The 15,195-nt window shown below is 42.4% G+C and overlaps 1 protein-coding gene across 4 annotated transcripts in view; it reads left to right on the plus strand.

The window, feature by feature from the left end:
* Positions 1-15,195, plus strand: part of KIF25 (kinesin family member 25) — a 59,444-nt gene that overhangs the window by 7,999 nt on the left and 36,250 nt on the right. For 2 of the 4 annotated variants that reach the window (XM_084832093.1, XM_084832103.1), the window contains exons 3-7: positions 388-516; positions 3,615-3,753; positions 5,944-6,047; positions 10,206-10,294; positions 12,497-12,539. In XM_084832093.1, coding sequence (XP_084688219.1) covers positions 388-516; positions 3,615-3,753; positions 5,944-6,047; positions 10,206-10,294; positions 12,497-12,539 — 504 coding nt within the window. The remainder of the gene's footprint in view (positions 1-387; positions 517-3,614; positions 3,754-5,943; positions 6,048-10,205; positions 10,295-12,496; positions 12,540-15,195) is intronic. The other 2 variants (XM_084832097.1, XM_084832106.1) reach the window with 1 other exon arrangement.

Here is a 15,195-nt window from a genome sequence, read left to right on the forward strand (position 1 = left end):
ATCCTTACGGTGTTTTCACATAGTAACACTATGTAGCTTACTGTAGTTCTTATGTGACTGAAAGGGTGGCTTGTTCAAAACAAGCCAGTAGGTCTTGCCAATAACTGCACCAGAGTATCCGAAATTGATTAAATAACCATGTTCCATTCTTCATTCATGAAATAAAATATAAAGGAAGTAGAAAAATATTACCTGTATTTTCTCATGTGAACAGTTGATTCTTCAGTCAAGTCCAGTATTGGCATGGATATACAATGTATTGTTGAAGGCACTTACCTTTCTGAATTTTTGCATTTTATACTGTTGAGGTTTGTAGAAATCTCTAATTGTGTGACTACTTGTCTTTGAAGTAAGAGGGTTTGTTTTCATTTTTCTTTTTAAATAAAGAAACAGAGTCAAGGAGTGATGTGGACTATCTTAGCCAAAGAATCAGATAATAATTTTACTTATTGCAAGCAGCAGAATGTCCATGGAAGTGCCAGATTCATTGCAATCCAGCTTTATGAAACCATACAGGTAAATTCAAAAGATTGTGTATCCTCTAATGTGTGCATATAGTAAGGAGAGAAGGAAATAAGAATCTAGCCCTTCCATTTAGAATTAAAGATGATCCACTGAGAATTCTTAAAATGGAACATGAACCGAATGACCTTTTGATTATAGAGAGCCTACTGTTATCTTGAGAGTTTCTTATCTAAAGGGCTAGGGTTTTAGTGTTGTCCAACCCCCCAACCATTTCTAATTCTCCAGGCCTACTTTAGAGGGAGTGCAACACCATCTTTTGAACAGAACCACCTACCTACAGAACCTCCATCCTGTAAGGATCAGGTTTCAGTTTATAGGCCCTCATCTAGCCTGTTACTGATTCCAGGCACCAGTTCAGCATTTTCACTGCCTCACCTGAATCTGATGAGAGAGTGAGAGCTGGGTGTCATCAGAATACTGAGGGCACCTCAAACCAAGTCCACAAAAGACCTCTCCCAGCATTTTGATGTAAATGTCACAAAGCCTGAGGGACAAAATAGAACCCTGCAGGAACCCATAGCAAATAAGCCATGGGGCTGGGCAGCAAGTCCCCCAGCACCACCTTCTTCACCTGTACAGGCTCTTTAGGTAAGACCAAAACCACTGTATCAACATGCCTCCAATTCCCAACTCAGAGAGCCTGTACAGAAAGTGCCATGGGCTTGATGATATTGAATGCCATTGAGAGGTTCAGGTGAATTAACAGGGTCACACTCCTCCTGTCCTCCTCCTGGCATAGGTCATCTGTCAGGGCGACCAAGATAGTTTCTGTAAACCCAGATTGAACTGGGTTGGGATAATTCTTAAAACTGAAACAAGCCAACTGTAAATAGCCCCCCATGTAATGTCATATTATTTATGAAACATCTGGAAGAATGGTGGGTTACAATTGTAATACATATATTACTACCACTATTACTACCACTAAAATAATATTTATATCCTGCCTTTTTTCCTGCAAGGAACCCAAGAAGGCTCACATGGTCCTCCTCTCCATTTTATCCTCACAACAACCTTGTGAGTTAGCTTAAGCTGAGAATCAGTTACTGGCCCGAAGACACCCAATGAGCTTCATTGCCAAGTGGGTACTAGACGTGTGATCCCTCTAGTCTCAGTCCAACAGTGTAACCACTACACCACATTGGCTGCCCAATGTACCTTGGAATCATTGGCATGCAGTTCCAATGGATGTCCCCTTCATACAATTCATGGTAATTCTATTGCAGTATCATTCTGTGAAAAGAAAAAAAAGTTATCTGTGGATCCAAAGCCTACTTAAATCCCATTACAGCCATTAAGAGTTAACTACCAGGTGGCTCAAAAGTAGGTATACAGTTGTTCAGAATGTTGATGGGAGAAAGAGAGAATGTGTGAGTAGAAGATGTGTGGGTGGAGTCAGAATGACATTTGGGAAGAGTGAGTGACAGGGAGTGACAGTTAAATCAGTAAAGTGTAGCGAGTGAGGCCCTTAAGTAGGTATACAGTTGTTTAGTTTTTTAGTGGGTTTTTTTTACTGATATTGTGAATGGTGGCAGCGAACTTGAGTCAAGAACAAAGAAATTGGATTCTAAAGCAGTACTGGAAGACTGAAAATGCCAAGCAGGTGCGCACAGCATGGCAAGAAGCATCTGACACTCCTCCACCAACACGTCTGACAATTTATTGTCTTAGAGATGAATTTGAAGCAACAAGTGCAGTGGCTAATGCACTGAAATCTGGATGTCCTAGGATGTCTATGACAGAGGAAAACGAGATGAGAGTCGCTCTGACATTTGTGAACAGTCTGAAAAAAGTCCACACGATGTGCATCTAAGCAGCTATCCATACCTAGAACGTCCTTGCAATGCTTAATGCATAAATTGAAATTGAAGCCGTACCGTCCAAGACTGTTACATGGTCTTCTGGAGGACGACCCAGACCGTCGGTTGCAATTCTGTGAGATGATGCGTAACCAAATCTCTAACGAACTTCTTGATAAGATCATCTGGTCAGATGAAGCTTCTTTCAAGTCGTCAGGCCATGTGAACAGGCATAACTGTGTATTGTTGGCAGATGAAAATCCTCATTTGACTATCACATCTCAACTGAAGCATTTATGGACATTGATGCGGACCGGAATTTGTGTCGTACTGTGTGTCAGTGTTCTGGACAAGTTCGAGGAATGTTGCAACGTTGATGGAATACATTTCGAGCACTTACAAGATTAAACAATGTTAAACAAATGTAAATATAATAAAATGCAAATAAACTATACTGTATACCCACTTTTGGGCCACTCTGTATGTGTAGAACTGCAACCTTAATCTGTATACCTCTAATGTCTAGTAGGTACATGTTAATAGCTTATAGAGATATATTAATTGACTTCAGTGAGATTTAAGCAGCCTATCTGTAGGACTGTAGGCTTGAACTCCTACTACAGAAAAATCAGATTATAACAATTTGCCATCAAGAAGATAGATATATGTTAGATTACAAACCAAGTTTAAATTGCACCTGGAAATGTTGGCATTTCTTGGCAAGTATGCATTGGTGTGATGTTCAGTGTCTCAATAGAATTTCTTTTTCTGTGGAATAGACAAATGGCAAAAGAATCAATAGGCAGTTGGTTGTAACAATACAAAATCAAGGTGCATTCTGGAAGATATTCTTTATTGTGTTCTTTGTTCAGTTCATGATGACAGGGTTCAATTATGTATCTCAGTTTAAAAAATTTTGGGAGCCTTTAAAATCTTTAAATGGTCACGAACATTGGATAGTATCCAGTGTTAGTCCTACATAGAGTAGAGCCATTGAAATGAATGAGACTTAAGTTGGTCACAATTAAATTAAGTCCCGTTCATTTCAATGGCTCTACTCTATGTGGGACTAACATTGGATACCACCCAATGTATTCTCACGCAGTAATCTACCCCACATTCTAATCATTTCTTCTTACTACAATTTTGTAAAAGTGAACTTTCCTTCATATCTCCTGGTGGTTGTGGCTTGACTCTATAAGTGTTTAAGAATAAGTGAAATATCCTTTGCTATTTCTCCCCCCTCCCCAATCTATAATATGAAGCCTGCTCTTTTTGTTTCTTATATAGGAACTGAAGCAAGACATAAAGAATCTCCGTTTGTCTGCCCTTCAATTTTCAAGGGATGTCCAGCATCAGAGCAAGAGCTTTCTCTACCAGATGTTGGCTTATGCCCAAAGGCTACAGCTACATAATGAGGCTATGCAAAGTAAGAGATGACTGTCAGCTCAAGCTTATCAGGCTGTCATCTAGCGCCTTGAACCACTGAGTAACTATAATGCATCAAGCTGTTAGGATCTGTCATGAGGAGTCTAGGTTTGGGGTTGCAGGATGGAATCTTTTGCTGCTGCTAGAACAGGGCTGGGGAATCTCAGGCCAGGGGACTAAATCTGGCCCTCCTGCACTCCCAATCTGGCCCTCCAGGATTCCCCAGATGGCCATGCCCCCTTCTCTTTCTGGCCTGCCAGGTGCCTCTGGAAGCTTATGAACAGGACATGAAGATGATGGCTGCCCTAAATGGTTTATCCCCAGCATCTGGGATTTAGAGAGTATGGCCTTTGAATTTAAAAATTTCCTTTAGCTATCATGGCTGATAGCCATTGCTAGACCTAGCCTCTATGAATCCTAATAGCACTAATCCTAGAACAATAAGGATCTTATGTTTTCTAGACTTACATAGGTTTTTTTCAAACAGAAGAATAAACTAATATATAAATATTCAAAATTATTTTGCTTGCTAAGCACGTATACATACTTATGAATGCAATATGCTCTATTTTTTAATGTAAAAAAAGTATGCATACTGAGAGCCTAAAAAAGAAAGGGTGCTTCAGCGCTAGGTGTGTAGGGCTTAGAGGTAGCCATCTCTGTCTCTAGCTTATATTGTTATGCTGTAAAACATGAGGTCTAGTTTCCTGTCTTTCCACCTTACCTCCACCTCCATCCTTAATTTATGTTGAAAAGGGCAGATTTGCTCAATCTTTGTTCAGTCTTTGATATGACATATAGTAGTTATCCTTGTTCTCAAGGTTAGGCCCTCTTTGTATTTTTAATTCTTCAGCAATCAAACTCATTATTCTGTTAACATGACAGAGATATAAAGGAAGCTTTGGTACTCTTCATGAAAGCCGAGCCCTATGCCAAAATGAAAAGAATAATGACCACAGAAATAAAAACTTGCTACTATCGAAGGTTTAATGTCAAAGTGGCCTAGAATTTAAGAGGCTATTCTGTACCGGGGTATCTCCCATAGTAATGCAGAACCATGGTCCAGGATAATCTGAGACAGATGTTCTTTGAGTCTTTTGCCCACTTGTGGAATCTCCACGTCCTCCAGAGGCTTTCAGAGAGAGGGGTTGATAGACCTCTCTATCAGCCTTCAAAGAAACACCTCCGTGCCCACAAATAACGAGGTAAGAATTGAGGTTGAAAGTAAGGGAGAGTCTGGAAAGAAGTTCCAGTTCATATTGCATCATGGGAGCTGATGGATAACTACTATATGTCAGATCAAAGACAGAACAAAACTGCCCTTTTTAACATATTAGGGATGCTGGGCTGGGGCGGCGGAAAGAACTCCACTTCTCTTGTTCTGATTCATACAATATATAGATGGTATTTGTACTTTAAAAGGGTGATACTTGGCATTGCCAGATTATCAGATTGAATTCTTTGTCTCAGGAGTCTAAGGATTCTCAAGATATGCTCAGAATTCTTATACTGGGCATCCCTGAATTTATGTATGTGCATGCAAAAGGTCTCACATCTCCTACAGAAGCCTTTTATTCTCACACATATAAAAGAATTCTTGCACATCAAGCAACCTGGGTGGAATTTCATTAGAAGGCAGAATGACCCTTAGTATTGCTCCACGCCCCACAGGTGCTGTTTAGTATGATGTCATCACAGTGCAGTATGAATGGAGCTACCGCAAGACCAGTAGAGGCTGGTGGCGCCAATGTCAGTGGGGCAATGAATCCGCCCCAGGTTTCAGTCAGAACCAGTTGAAACTCTAAAAGGAACTATCCAAGGTGCTTTGCAGAGTTCTGACTGAAACCCAGAGCAGATTCACCACCCCACTGACATTGGAGGCACTAGCCTCCACTGAGAAAGACCACCATACTGTAGTTGTGATAGAGCTTCTTTCCTGCCCCACACCTTCCATTGACATATGAGTGGAATGTTTCCAGGACTGTGTTTGTGTTTTCAGTATAGAGAACAATGTCACAAAATTGAGTGCTGGACTTGAAGCTCTCCCTTCTAGCCCTAGACTTTTGTGTCTTCCATTTTTTCCATGGCTTCCTATTTTGTAGATATCAGCATGCAAACATTCCAGGCCCCACGCCTATGGAAAACATGTAGCCTAGTAATTCTGTGAAGATTTGTGAAAACATCTTTTCAGCATTTCAGACTAAAGCTCTTGAGCTTGAACAATCCTTGCATGAAGTAAACAAGAGATACCAGAAAGAAAAACAAAGGAGAAAAGTACTTCATAACAGTTTAGTTGTAAGTATCCTGTTAATTAAGTGTATACTGTTGAAAAAGAGTTGCCAGGGAACCTTTAACAGCCCTACATCACCAGAGGAGGATTCAGCTGTAGCTTCTCATGCCTGCTGTTCCTCAGTCATGATGCTCTTTTCCCTCTGTTCCCGACTGCAGTGGGGCAAAGCGGAATTCCTGCTTGCTCCAGCAGGCAAGAGAAGCCATACCTGTATCCTCCTTTGAAGCCATGGGGCTGTTTAAAGAAACTGGAGGCTTGTCCAAGTTGCAGCCTTATTAAGTAGGGCTGTGCACAGACCCCCCGCTTCGCTTCGGATGCTACTTTGGACCTTCTGAAGCAGCCCCTTTGCTTTGGACTGATTCGGACCCCATCTGCTTCACTTCAGATTCAGATCCGAAGTGAGATTTGGATATCCGAATCATTCTGATACGATGTTTCCCATTGACTTGCACTGGAAAATAGAAACAGCCATAACTTTTTCAGTTTTCATGATAAATGCATGAAATTTGGGGACCTGGCAGCCTCCCAAACCTCAGGAGTATGTGACCAAGGCTCTGGCATTTCACTCTCCCTGGTTCCTCAATGCTCCCAAGCACCCTGGATAACTTCAGTGTCTTATCCCACCACTACCACCATGTGAAGGATTGTTGGTATCACCCCAACAACCCTGCAAGGTAGGCCAGGCTCAACATGGCCACAAGTCTCCCCAAGCTTACTCAGTAGCTTCCCTCCCAGGCCAATAGACACTGTAGTTAGCACTGAAGTTACACAGGACACATCACACCAACTGGAAGTTGGATAAAAGTTTATTAGGGGAAAGGAACAATAAGTAAGGCAAAGGGGAGAGGTGGTAGGTTGTACAGGAAATTACAAGCAAGTTACAATATTCAAAGCAAAGCCAGAAACGCCAATTACCAAGGCACACACTCCCAGGATCAAAACAAGCTCGCTAGTCTGTCCTATACATACCAAAGTATGGGCCTCTCAGGATAGCCATCAACCAGCAGCACACCCTAGTACCATCAGAGCAAAAGAAGAGATGGCTATCCTTCTTTGGCCCCCTTTTTATTGCCCAGCCCTAGCAACTCAAGGCAGATTTGAAATGCCCAATCATAGCCCAGTCCCAGGACACCCCACTCCACCCTCCCAAGGAGGCTGAATCTTCCCACCAGACACAGCTGTTAACACTTTCCCAATTAGCCAGAGCAGAGTGTGGCCTTGAGCTGCTGGGCTGAGAAACGGCCAAAAAAACAATCAGCTTCCAGGTGGCTACTTCGTATGTGACAACCCAAGCAGCCCTCATGTCTTCAGCTTCTACTACCCTCCTTCTTGACAAGCAGTGAATAGGAGGTCGCTACCCTAATCTCTGCTGTAGGTTTCTTTGAAGTGCAAATAACCCCTCTCCCCTAATACTACTAAATTTAGTAATCTGGAGCCAGATAAAGTTGGCATCTAGGCTGTGGATTGCCAATTTGCCATCTTGGACTTAAGAGATGGTTGATTCGTGCAACTGCCCTGTGGTCAAAATTTGCTGGATTTCTAAAATCTGGTTAACTTAATGGGCCTAGTTCCATCTTTTCTAAATCCATATAACTTCCTTCTCACTGTCTCTCAAGTACTCTGTTTGATTGTAATAATAGGGATGTTGGAGAAATCTGCAATGGATTCAAGACCCTGAAGATGCCTCATATTGGGCTTGCTTGCTTTGCCACACAATGGAGTATTATTTAAATAATAGATGTAGTGCTTTGCCTCCTGTATTTTGAAATGTGGACGTGTGTAGTGCTTTGCTTGGACACAGCAGAAGCACGCACACACATGCAAAAGAAAAGCAAATACAGAACTACCTACAAGCAAAGAAAAGAGTTTATATTTTATTTTTTTAAGGAAAAGAGAGTTCAAAAATGAGAAGGGAAGGAATACAGGAATTGAGAAGGGCATGGGGGGGGAGCCAAGAACAAGTAAAGTACTTTAAAAAAAAATTGTTTTTTAAATGGATCTAGCCAGAAAGCTACAAAGAAAGAGTGGGAAAGAGTCCAACACACACACACACATGCCACAGATCTAACCAGATAAATTCAGAGCTCTCTCCAGTAACCACCAGATCTTTCTCTCGCAATGAACAAATGCAGGCTTTTTTCTCCAATATGTCCAGTATTCCCCCCTACCTCCTCCACCACTGTCACTGATTGGAGACTGCTTGGGTACGTTCAGCCCTAATTTGGCAACTCGAGTTGCCATTTGCCAAAACTCACTCCTCTCGCCTTCCCCCCCCTCCTCCTCTCCCCCTCCCTGAGCTTTCTCAAGTTGATACATTTTGGAGACTGTCTGGGCTTCAGAAGGCATCAGAATAGCTCTGAATCAGCGAGGAGGACCGAGGCGCTTTGTCAGTGACCTGCTTCTCTTTGGAGCGCCTCAATACTGGTCTGATTTGTTTCGGATAGCACCGGAGCACCCCAATTCACTTCAATATTAGGATTTGGCACTATTATTAAGTATGTTCTGGCTGTATATATTGTGTAGTATATTGATTTTCATTAGCGTATCAGCTTTCCAGTGCACCATGCTACCTTTCTTTGAATCAGTTCAGTGTGATTACACTAAGTACAAACCTTATGGTCTTTCACTATCTTGGATCAGCTGATCAGAACTGGTGCCAGTCTGGTTTGGTATGAAGATACTGAAGGCTGTTGTGGGCTAAACCTAGATTGAATTTAGTTGCTCTTTTATCTCCCGCTTTCAATTTTACCTCATGATTATTGAATCACTACCTCATTAAATTACCATCTCCCGCCCCACACACATACTTTTCTTTTTTAATCCCAGAGTAGGATTTCAGCACATATTTTCCTTAGTCCACCTCTGTATCCCCTAACTTTCCAGCCATTGTAATCAGACTTGTGTTCAATCTGTGGAATCAAGTAGTTGTAATTCAAGTGAGATTGGATCTTTAAGATCTATAGCATTTATTTTAAATGCTTACCTTTGTTAGCTATTATCTGTAAGGATTTCTTTCCCTTTTGCTTTTCCAAATGTGCCTTTTGTAGGCTGGCTGATTATTAATAACAAGTGCTTTACCTGCACTCATCCAAAAAATCCCACAAGATATTTAATGTTGGCCCCTTAAATTGTGGCGAATGAACTCTTGCTGGATGTATTACCTATTAAACTCTGCACTGTACTGCAGTTTAGAGTAAAGTCTTAACGAGGTGCACCCTAGAGATACAGTTAGAAGGTGCCACCCACTCAGCTGTGGTGTTCATCTCATTTTAGTGGTGCTTGCACTGGACTGTCATCAAAGCCATTGGAAACTGAACACCATCTGCATGCCAGCAATGCTCCAACCATTGCCCTTTATATTTCTTACGAAACTCCATAGTTAAAATTCTGTCTGTTCCAGAGAAAGCTGAATTCTGTAACTAGGATAAATTACATACGTTCAAGCAAGCTTGATTATTTGCAGAATTCTGGTTTTTCTAGTCATAGATAGTAAATGCTAAGAGGTATCAGGACCATGAAGCCCATGCCCTGTCAGCTTCTGGGAGTTCAAGAGGTATCACCCGCACATTTTCAGTTCTATTGGCATAGGCTTGAAATACTGGAAACGTGCTCGCTCTTTTTTAAAAATGAAAGCGGAGATTCTCAGGATGTTGAATTATCTACCTTGTACCAATCTTTCCACCTCTGGAGAGCACTTGTAGAGTGCATACAACTTTGCTCATACTGGAGGCATATTTCTCTTTCTGGAGAACATAATCAGCAAGGAACACTGGTGATAGTATGGTATGACAATAATTGAATTGGAGAATATTTTCTTAAGCTCCAAGACTGCCATCTCCTACTTCTTACCTGCCTCTACTGATCTGATTGAGGATGCTTTAGAATAAATGGTTTGGTCTTCAGTTAAAATCCATGGGGGTTACTGCCAAGTAAATGTGTTTAGTATCAGACTGTAAGGCAGCCTTCCCCAACTTGGTGCCCTCCAGATGTTTTGGACTACAACTCTCATCATTCCTTACCATTGGCCATGTTGACTGGGGCTGATGGGAGTTGAAGTCCAAAACATCTGGAGTGTACCAGGCTGGGGAAGACTGCTGTAAGATGCCCTTGTACGTCCTGTTATTTTTTAACCTTCTAACTATATTTCTGTGTTGTGTCCCCAGGAACTAAGGGGCAATATCAGAGTACACTGCAGGATCCGTCCATTGTTACCATTTGATACTGCTCCTGGAGAGCCAGTCATAGAAGACAGGTAATTTATTTCATGAATATTTTTATTTTCCCAAGGTTTTTACTTTTTGTTGATCTGTTTTATTTGAATATATTAAATATTTTATTTAATAAAACTATTTATTAAATATTTTATAGTAAGCCTTCCTGGTAATGTATTTGAAGGGCAGGGTATATATGCATATTAATTGTTCTCCTTCTGCATAAAAATATTGTTTAGATTCCATGTTTTTGCATACTGTGAAAGCGCCTCCCATTTTACTATTAATAGATTACAAGTGGGACCTGCAATTTTTCTCTCTTTTTTGCAGTATAGCCTCACTCTCTAACAGGAGTGCTCCTATGCAGTATTCCAGCCAGCCAGACATGCATATCTTCTATGCATATCTGGCTGGCTGGAACCTGGAAGGGGATCAAGCAAGCCAGTTCACTCTTCCCCCCATCCCCAGTTTTCCATTATTCTTTTCCAACTGACACTCAATATTCCATGGTTCCTGGAGGCCACTGAGCATGCTAAGTCCTCATTGGATTGGATTATTTGAGGAGGGGAGTTGTCCCCTTTTTTTAAGTTTGTACTTTTCCATACGTTGGGGGTTCATCCAAGCATACTAATACCTCCCTCTTTCTCAGTGAAACCACTTTGGTTCCAATGCTGTTGGCACTCAGCAACCTGAATTTTATATTAGAGGGAACGATACTTATTAGTGTCTCTGTTTATTACTTTTCAGCATCCTAGACCAGGAGGACTGGTTAGTCCCTCCTAAGATCGGAGTACAGGGGACGACAAGGCAGAATCAGACATGCCTTTGTGTTTCTCTTCTGATCAGTTTCAGTGAGGATGGAAGTGCCTCTTCATCCTCCCTTTGTTTACTCTGAGCTAGACAGATCTTGTGCTTGCTCAGATTAGAGGATGATGTGAGGACAGAGGAGAAAGCTGAGGCACTTTCTTCCTTGCATAATCCTGCCCATACTCCAAGTTCGGCAGGCCACAGGAAACAGTTTCAGGGGTGAACAGAATCATTTCCAGGCCGCCAGTGATAATTCTTGCTTTGATGCAAGTAAGAGCAGTTATCTTCACAATTAATCTATGTGGATGGGTATAAATGTGCATCCTAACAATATTGATACAGGAAAGACAGCCACAAAAGTGATATTGAAGGCAGACAATCCTTTCTAGATGATTGTACTGAATGTTTGTGTTTGTGTTATGCTGCCCATCAAGCCCTCCTAACATTTGGGTTTTATTACCTTTAACACTCTGTCACCATGTGTCATGTATCTAGAGGACAACCTAGGTAGTTGCAAGAAGGGTGAGCTTTGCTGCTACTTTATAATCTAAGGCCTGCTATAATCAATCCTGATGAAGAGAAATCAATCCCAGAAAGCTACAAGTGTCCATTTATGTTTGGTTGTGTATGTGTTTAAGGAGGATATCTTAATGTCTAGTTGCTAAGGCTTTACAGGGGGCTATAATATTGCTGTAATTAGAAAAGTAATTATAACCAAGAGGAAAACAGTATTATCTAGGCTTTTTATGCCCCCAAGGACCGAGATTGCTTTTCAAGACCCTCCAAGTAGCTATACATTTACCTGCAAAATTGCAGTGCAGAGCAGATTAGTCAGTGCCACACCAAACATCTAAACCTGCATTTCCCTTAATGTGTTGCAGCCACCGCCAAATTAAAAGGCATAGGTGGTCCTTCCCAAGCTGAACCATACATTTCTTAGCCTAGCTTTCTCTTTAAACAGGCAGGCCCACACAAATACAGCCACACATCCTCTCTTCTCATCTTATTTAATACAGCATGCTATTCTTCATGCTGCCCGAGTTGCTGGTACTTTTGCTAGAACTGCACTTTATTTTAAATGCATACTTCGGACCTGTATGTTTTTGTTTTTTAAAAAGGGTAATAAATAGCAGCCATGGAGGAGAAGATTGAGCAAGACAATAGAGAGGGGGAAATATGTTTTAACCCTTTATTCCCATGCTGCAGTCCTAACAAAAATCCCATCTGAAGCTTCCATTTGCACCAGAAGTATAGCTTCCACAGGGAGAAGCAGGGGTCACACACTTTACCCTGTGTTATGGGTGCCACTGAGCCATGAAAAAATCAGTGAAGTTTCTTGGACACTTGTGCAGTTAACGCTTTGGGTCTTCTGTCATAGTTTATGTAATTTAAAAAAAATTCTTACTGAATTCTTTAATGTATTTTGTCTTTAAAAGGCAGAGAAGCTTTTCTGAAAAAGTGGTGTGTGCAGCCAATGACGTGAGTATACTCAATAATTCTTACATTCCAAAGCAGGAACAGGTTAGAGGGCCGGCTCCCTTGTAGGAAAGGAATGAGCAGACTGTGATGTCCTCGCTTCCCCGGGGCATCCCCTTTTCTTTCTTCTGTTGCCCTGAAAGCTGCCTCAGCCCTTCTTTGAAGCCAAAATGGCTTTGATTTTCTCCTGTCTTATAGCACATTCAGTCACTAAAAGGTGTTTCATCTCATACCTGTCCTCGTGCTATGCAGTGCACTTTGGTTAGAGCTGTTGCTGAGTTAAAGAAATCTTGCTGTCATGGCTGTTGAAGGACAGAAGAATTGCTTTGGTGGGCCACAGCAGAGTTGCATATGGGACAGCATCTCAATAGTGGCAAGTTGGATGCTTCCATGGTAGGGATGGGAGAACCACAGATGCTTAAGCTTGCTGAAATTCTTCAACCTTTACTTCAGAGCTCAGTTCAGCTCACTCCCATTCTCATTTGAGACCTGTTTCTTCAGTTTGTTCAAATGGAAGAAATGCACATTTTTCAAAGGTGTGTACTTTCCCCCAATTGACTAAAGAAAGCACTTTAAGTTGTGCGTTTTAAAAGTTGCGTATTTTTTTAAGTTGCTCATTTTTCGAACATAAACAAAAGATCAGGAACTTGCAAAGATTTTCAGAGAACGTGTGCTCCTGTTTGCATTTGGGGTTGTGAATGGGGCATTTCTGAGTATTTTGTGAACTTGAAACAAAATTCCCGTACATCCTTATTCCATGAAACCCACAAGCAGGGCGTGATAGAAACTGTGTGGTGCCCCAAGCAACTGGTCTTCCTTTGCTATGTCAGTTTTCTGTCTCTCCATTTTATTCTTCCCCATCTTTTTTTCTCTTTTCTGTTCCATTTTCTCCTCTTTGTCACCTTGTGGGGAGCTTCACAACAACAGAATGACAAGTGCATTGGAGGATTACCCAGATTTTCATGGAATCGGCTTTGGTCCATCAGGGACACATAAAGCAAGAAAAGCCGAGTGTACAGTACCTTTACAATGCAGTTTTCAGGGGTCACACAGCACTTGAAAGGAACATACTTCCGGGGAGGGGGGGAGTAGAACTGAACATCATCAGACTGGCAGGAGCTGCTCAACCAATGAGAGAGGCTTGTTCGCCCCCCCCCCCCATCCAGGCTCCCCCTGCTACATTATTATGAATGGAGAAAAACTAATTCACAATTCTGAAGGCTCCCTCCTGCTGCTACATTATCTCCCCATGTTTTCCCCAATGTGTGCACTTTTGCCTTGAGAAGCCAAAATCCCTGATTCTGGAGTGCAGCATCTGAAGGCTTCTCATGAGAGCAGCCCGGCCCCCCAATTTCGCCCCATTCCAGCACTCTGCCACAGAATTATTGCTTCCAATCCCCCCTTTCTATCTCCCCTTTCTCCTACTCCCTGCTTGCAATGAGGTAAGCTCCCTTGATCTCGAACGATCGCTACTGTGACTTTACATAACAACAGAGAAACTATAGAACTTCAAAGAAGCACAGCACTGAGATAGTCATTTCATGGAGAAGCAAGGGCTCAATCCAATGGGGATAGTCAGCTGCCTCTGAACTCGGAGGTGACCAACTATCCAAAGCTGGGTGGGCGGGCGGAGCATGGAGGGGATCTTCTCCTCTATGCTCTGGCTGCCCAGCATTAGTGATGACCGATTTTGGCTGTCTAGCCGAGGTGGGTCGGGGGGGGGGGGGGAGATTTATTTCTTACTTATGAGTAAACATGCACAGAAGGGGGGGAATATGGGAAAAACTATTTCAGTTGGGGAAACAAGAGGGAAAGGGGCACCCTGCCCCCTTGACTACATCACTGCCAGGTCACAGAGGTATGCCCAGGATTTAATGCAGGAGGGACATGGCACACTGTGGCAAAACCACCAGGGAGCCGCTTTCAGTAAAAAAGTTGGAGTAAAAGGCGTTTCAGACAATGCAGCTTTTCAATAGGGAAGCAGCTGGTTGGCAGCAGATTGGTGATTACATCATCTGTCACGAAGATCCTCTGACTGCTGTAACTTCACACCAAATCACTTGGGAAGACACCCCCCTTACTTGGGTCACTCTCTCCTTTCTCCCTAAGAGATCAGAGGCTCCTTCTCAAGGTATCTTACTTGGATGTCTCTCCACCGTCTGTGACTAGTGATTCAGCCAGCAGCATACAGATACGCACCTGCTTGACTGGCACAATGCAAAGCCCATTCTCTGCCAACTGCCCATGCAGCTGCTGCTGCCACCCCCTCCCCTTTGCTCCAGTTAGAGTTTGGGCGGACTGAGTTGACACTGGGGTGGCAGTGGTTTGGCTGTAGAGAAGGTGGCTGGAGTGAGATTGCTGGCAAGCCAGTGGGCCTGTCCGCCCAGTGCTTCCTCCTTGCTACCATTTCAGAGTTCATCTGCTACAAGAGGACAGGTGCCATCCACATACTCACACAGCTCCCTGGGTGGCGATGGGAGAGATGAATGGCCATTCTGCCCTCCTTACACATTCAGTAGATTGGTCCATAGATTGGTATGGGTGTAAAATGCAATTAATCAGGCACAAGATTTTGATTGAGTCCAGATTTTTAATTGATTTGATTTGGTCATTTGCAGTGCAATCCTCTACAGTTCTACTTAGAAGTAAGTTCCACTGA

Source organism: Heloderma suspectum, chromosome 1 (assembly GCF_057233095.1).
Source record: "Heloderma suspectum isolate Gila_16-S chromosome 1, 16-S_ref, whole genome shotgun sequence".
In the NCBI taxonomy this organism is placed as follows: domain Eukaryota; kingdom Metazoa; phylum Chordata; class Lepidosauria; order Squamata; family Helodermatidae; genus Heloderma; species Heloderma suspectum.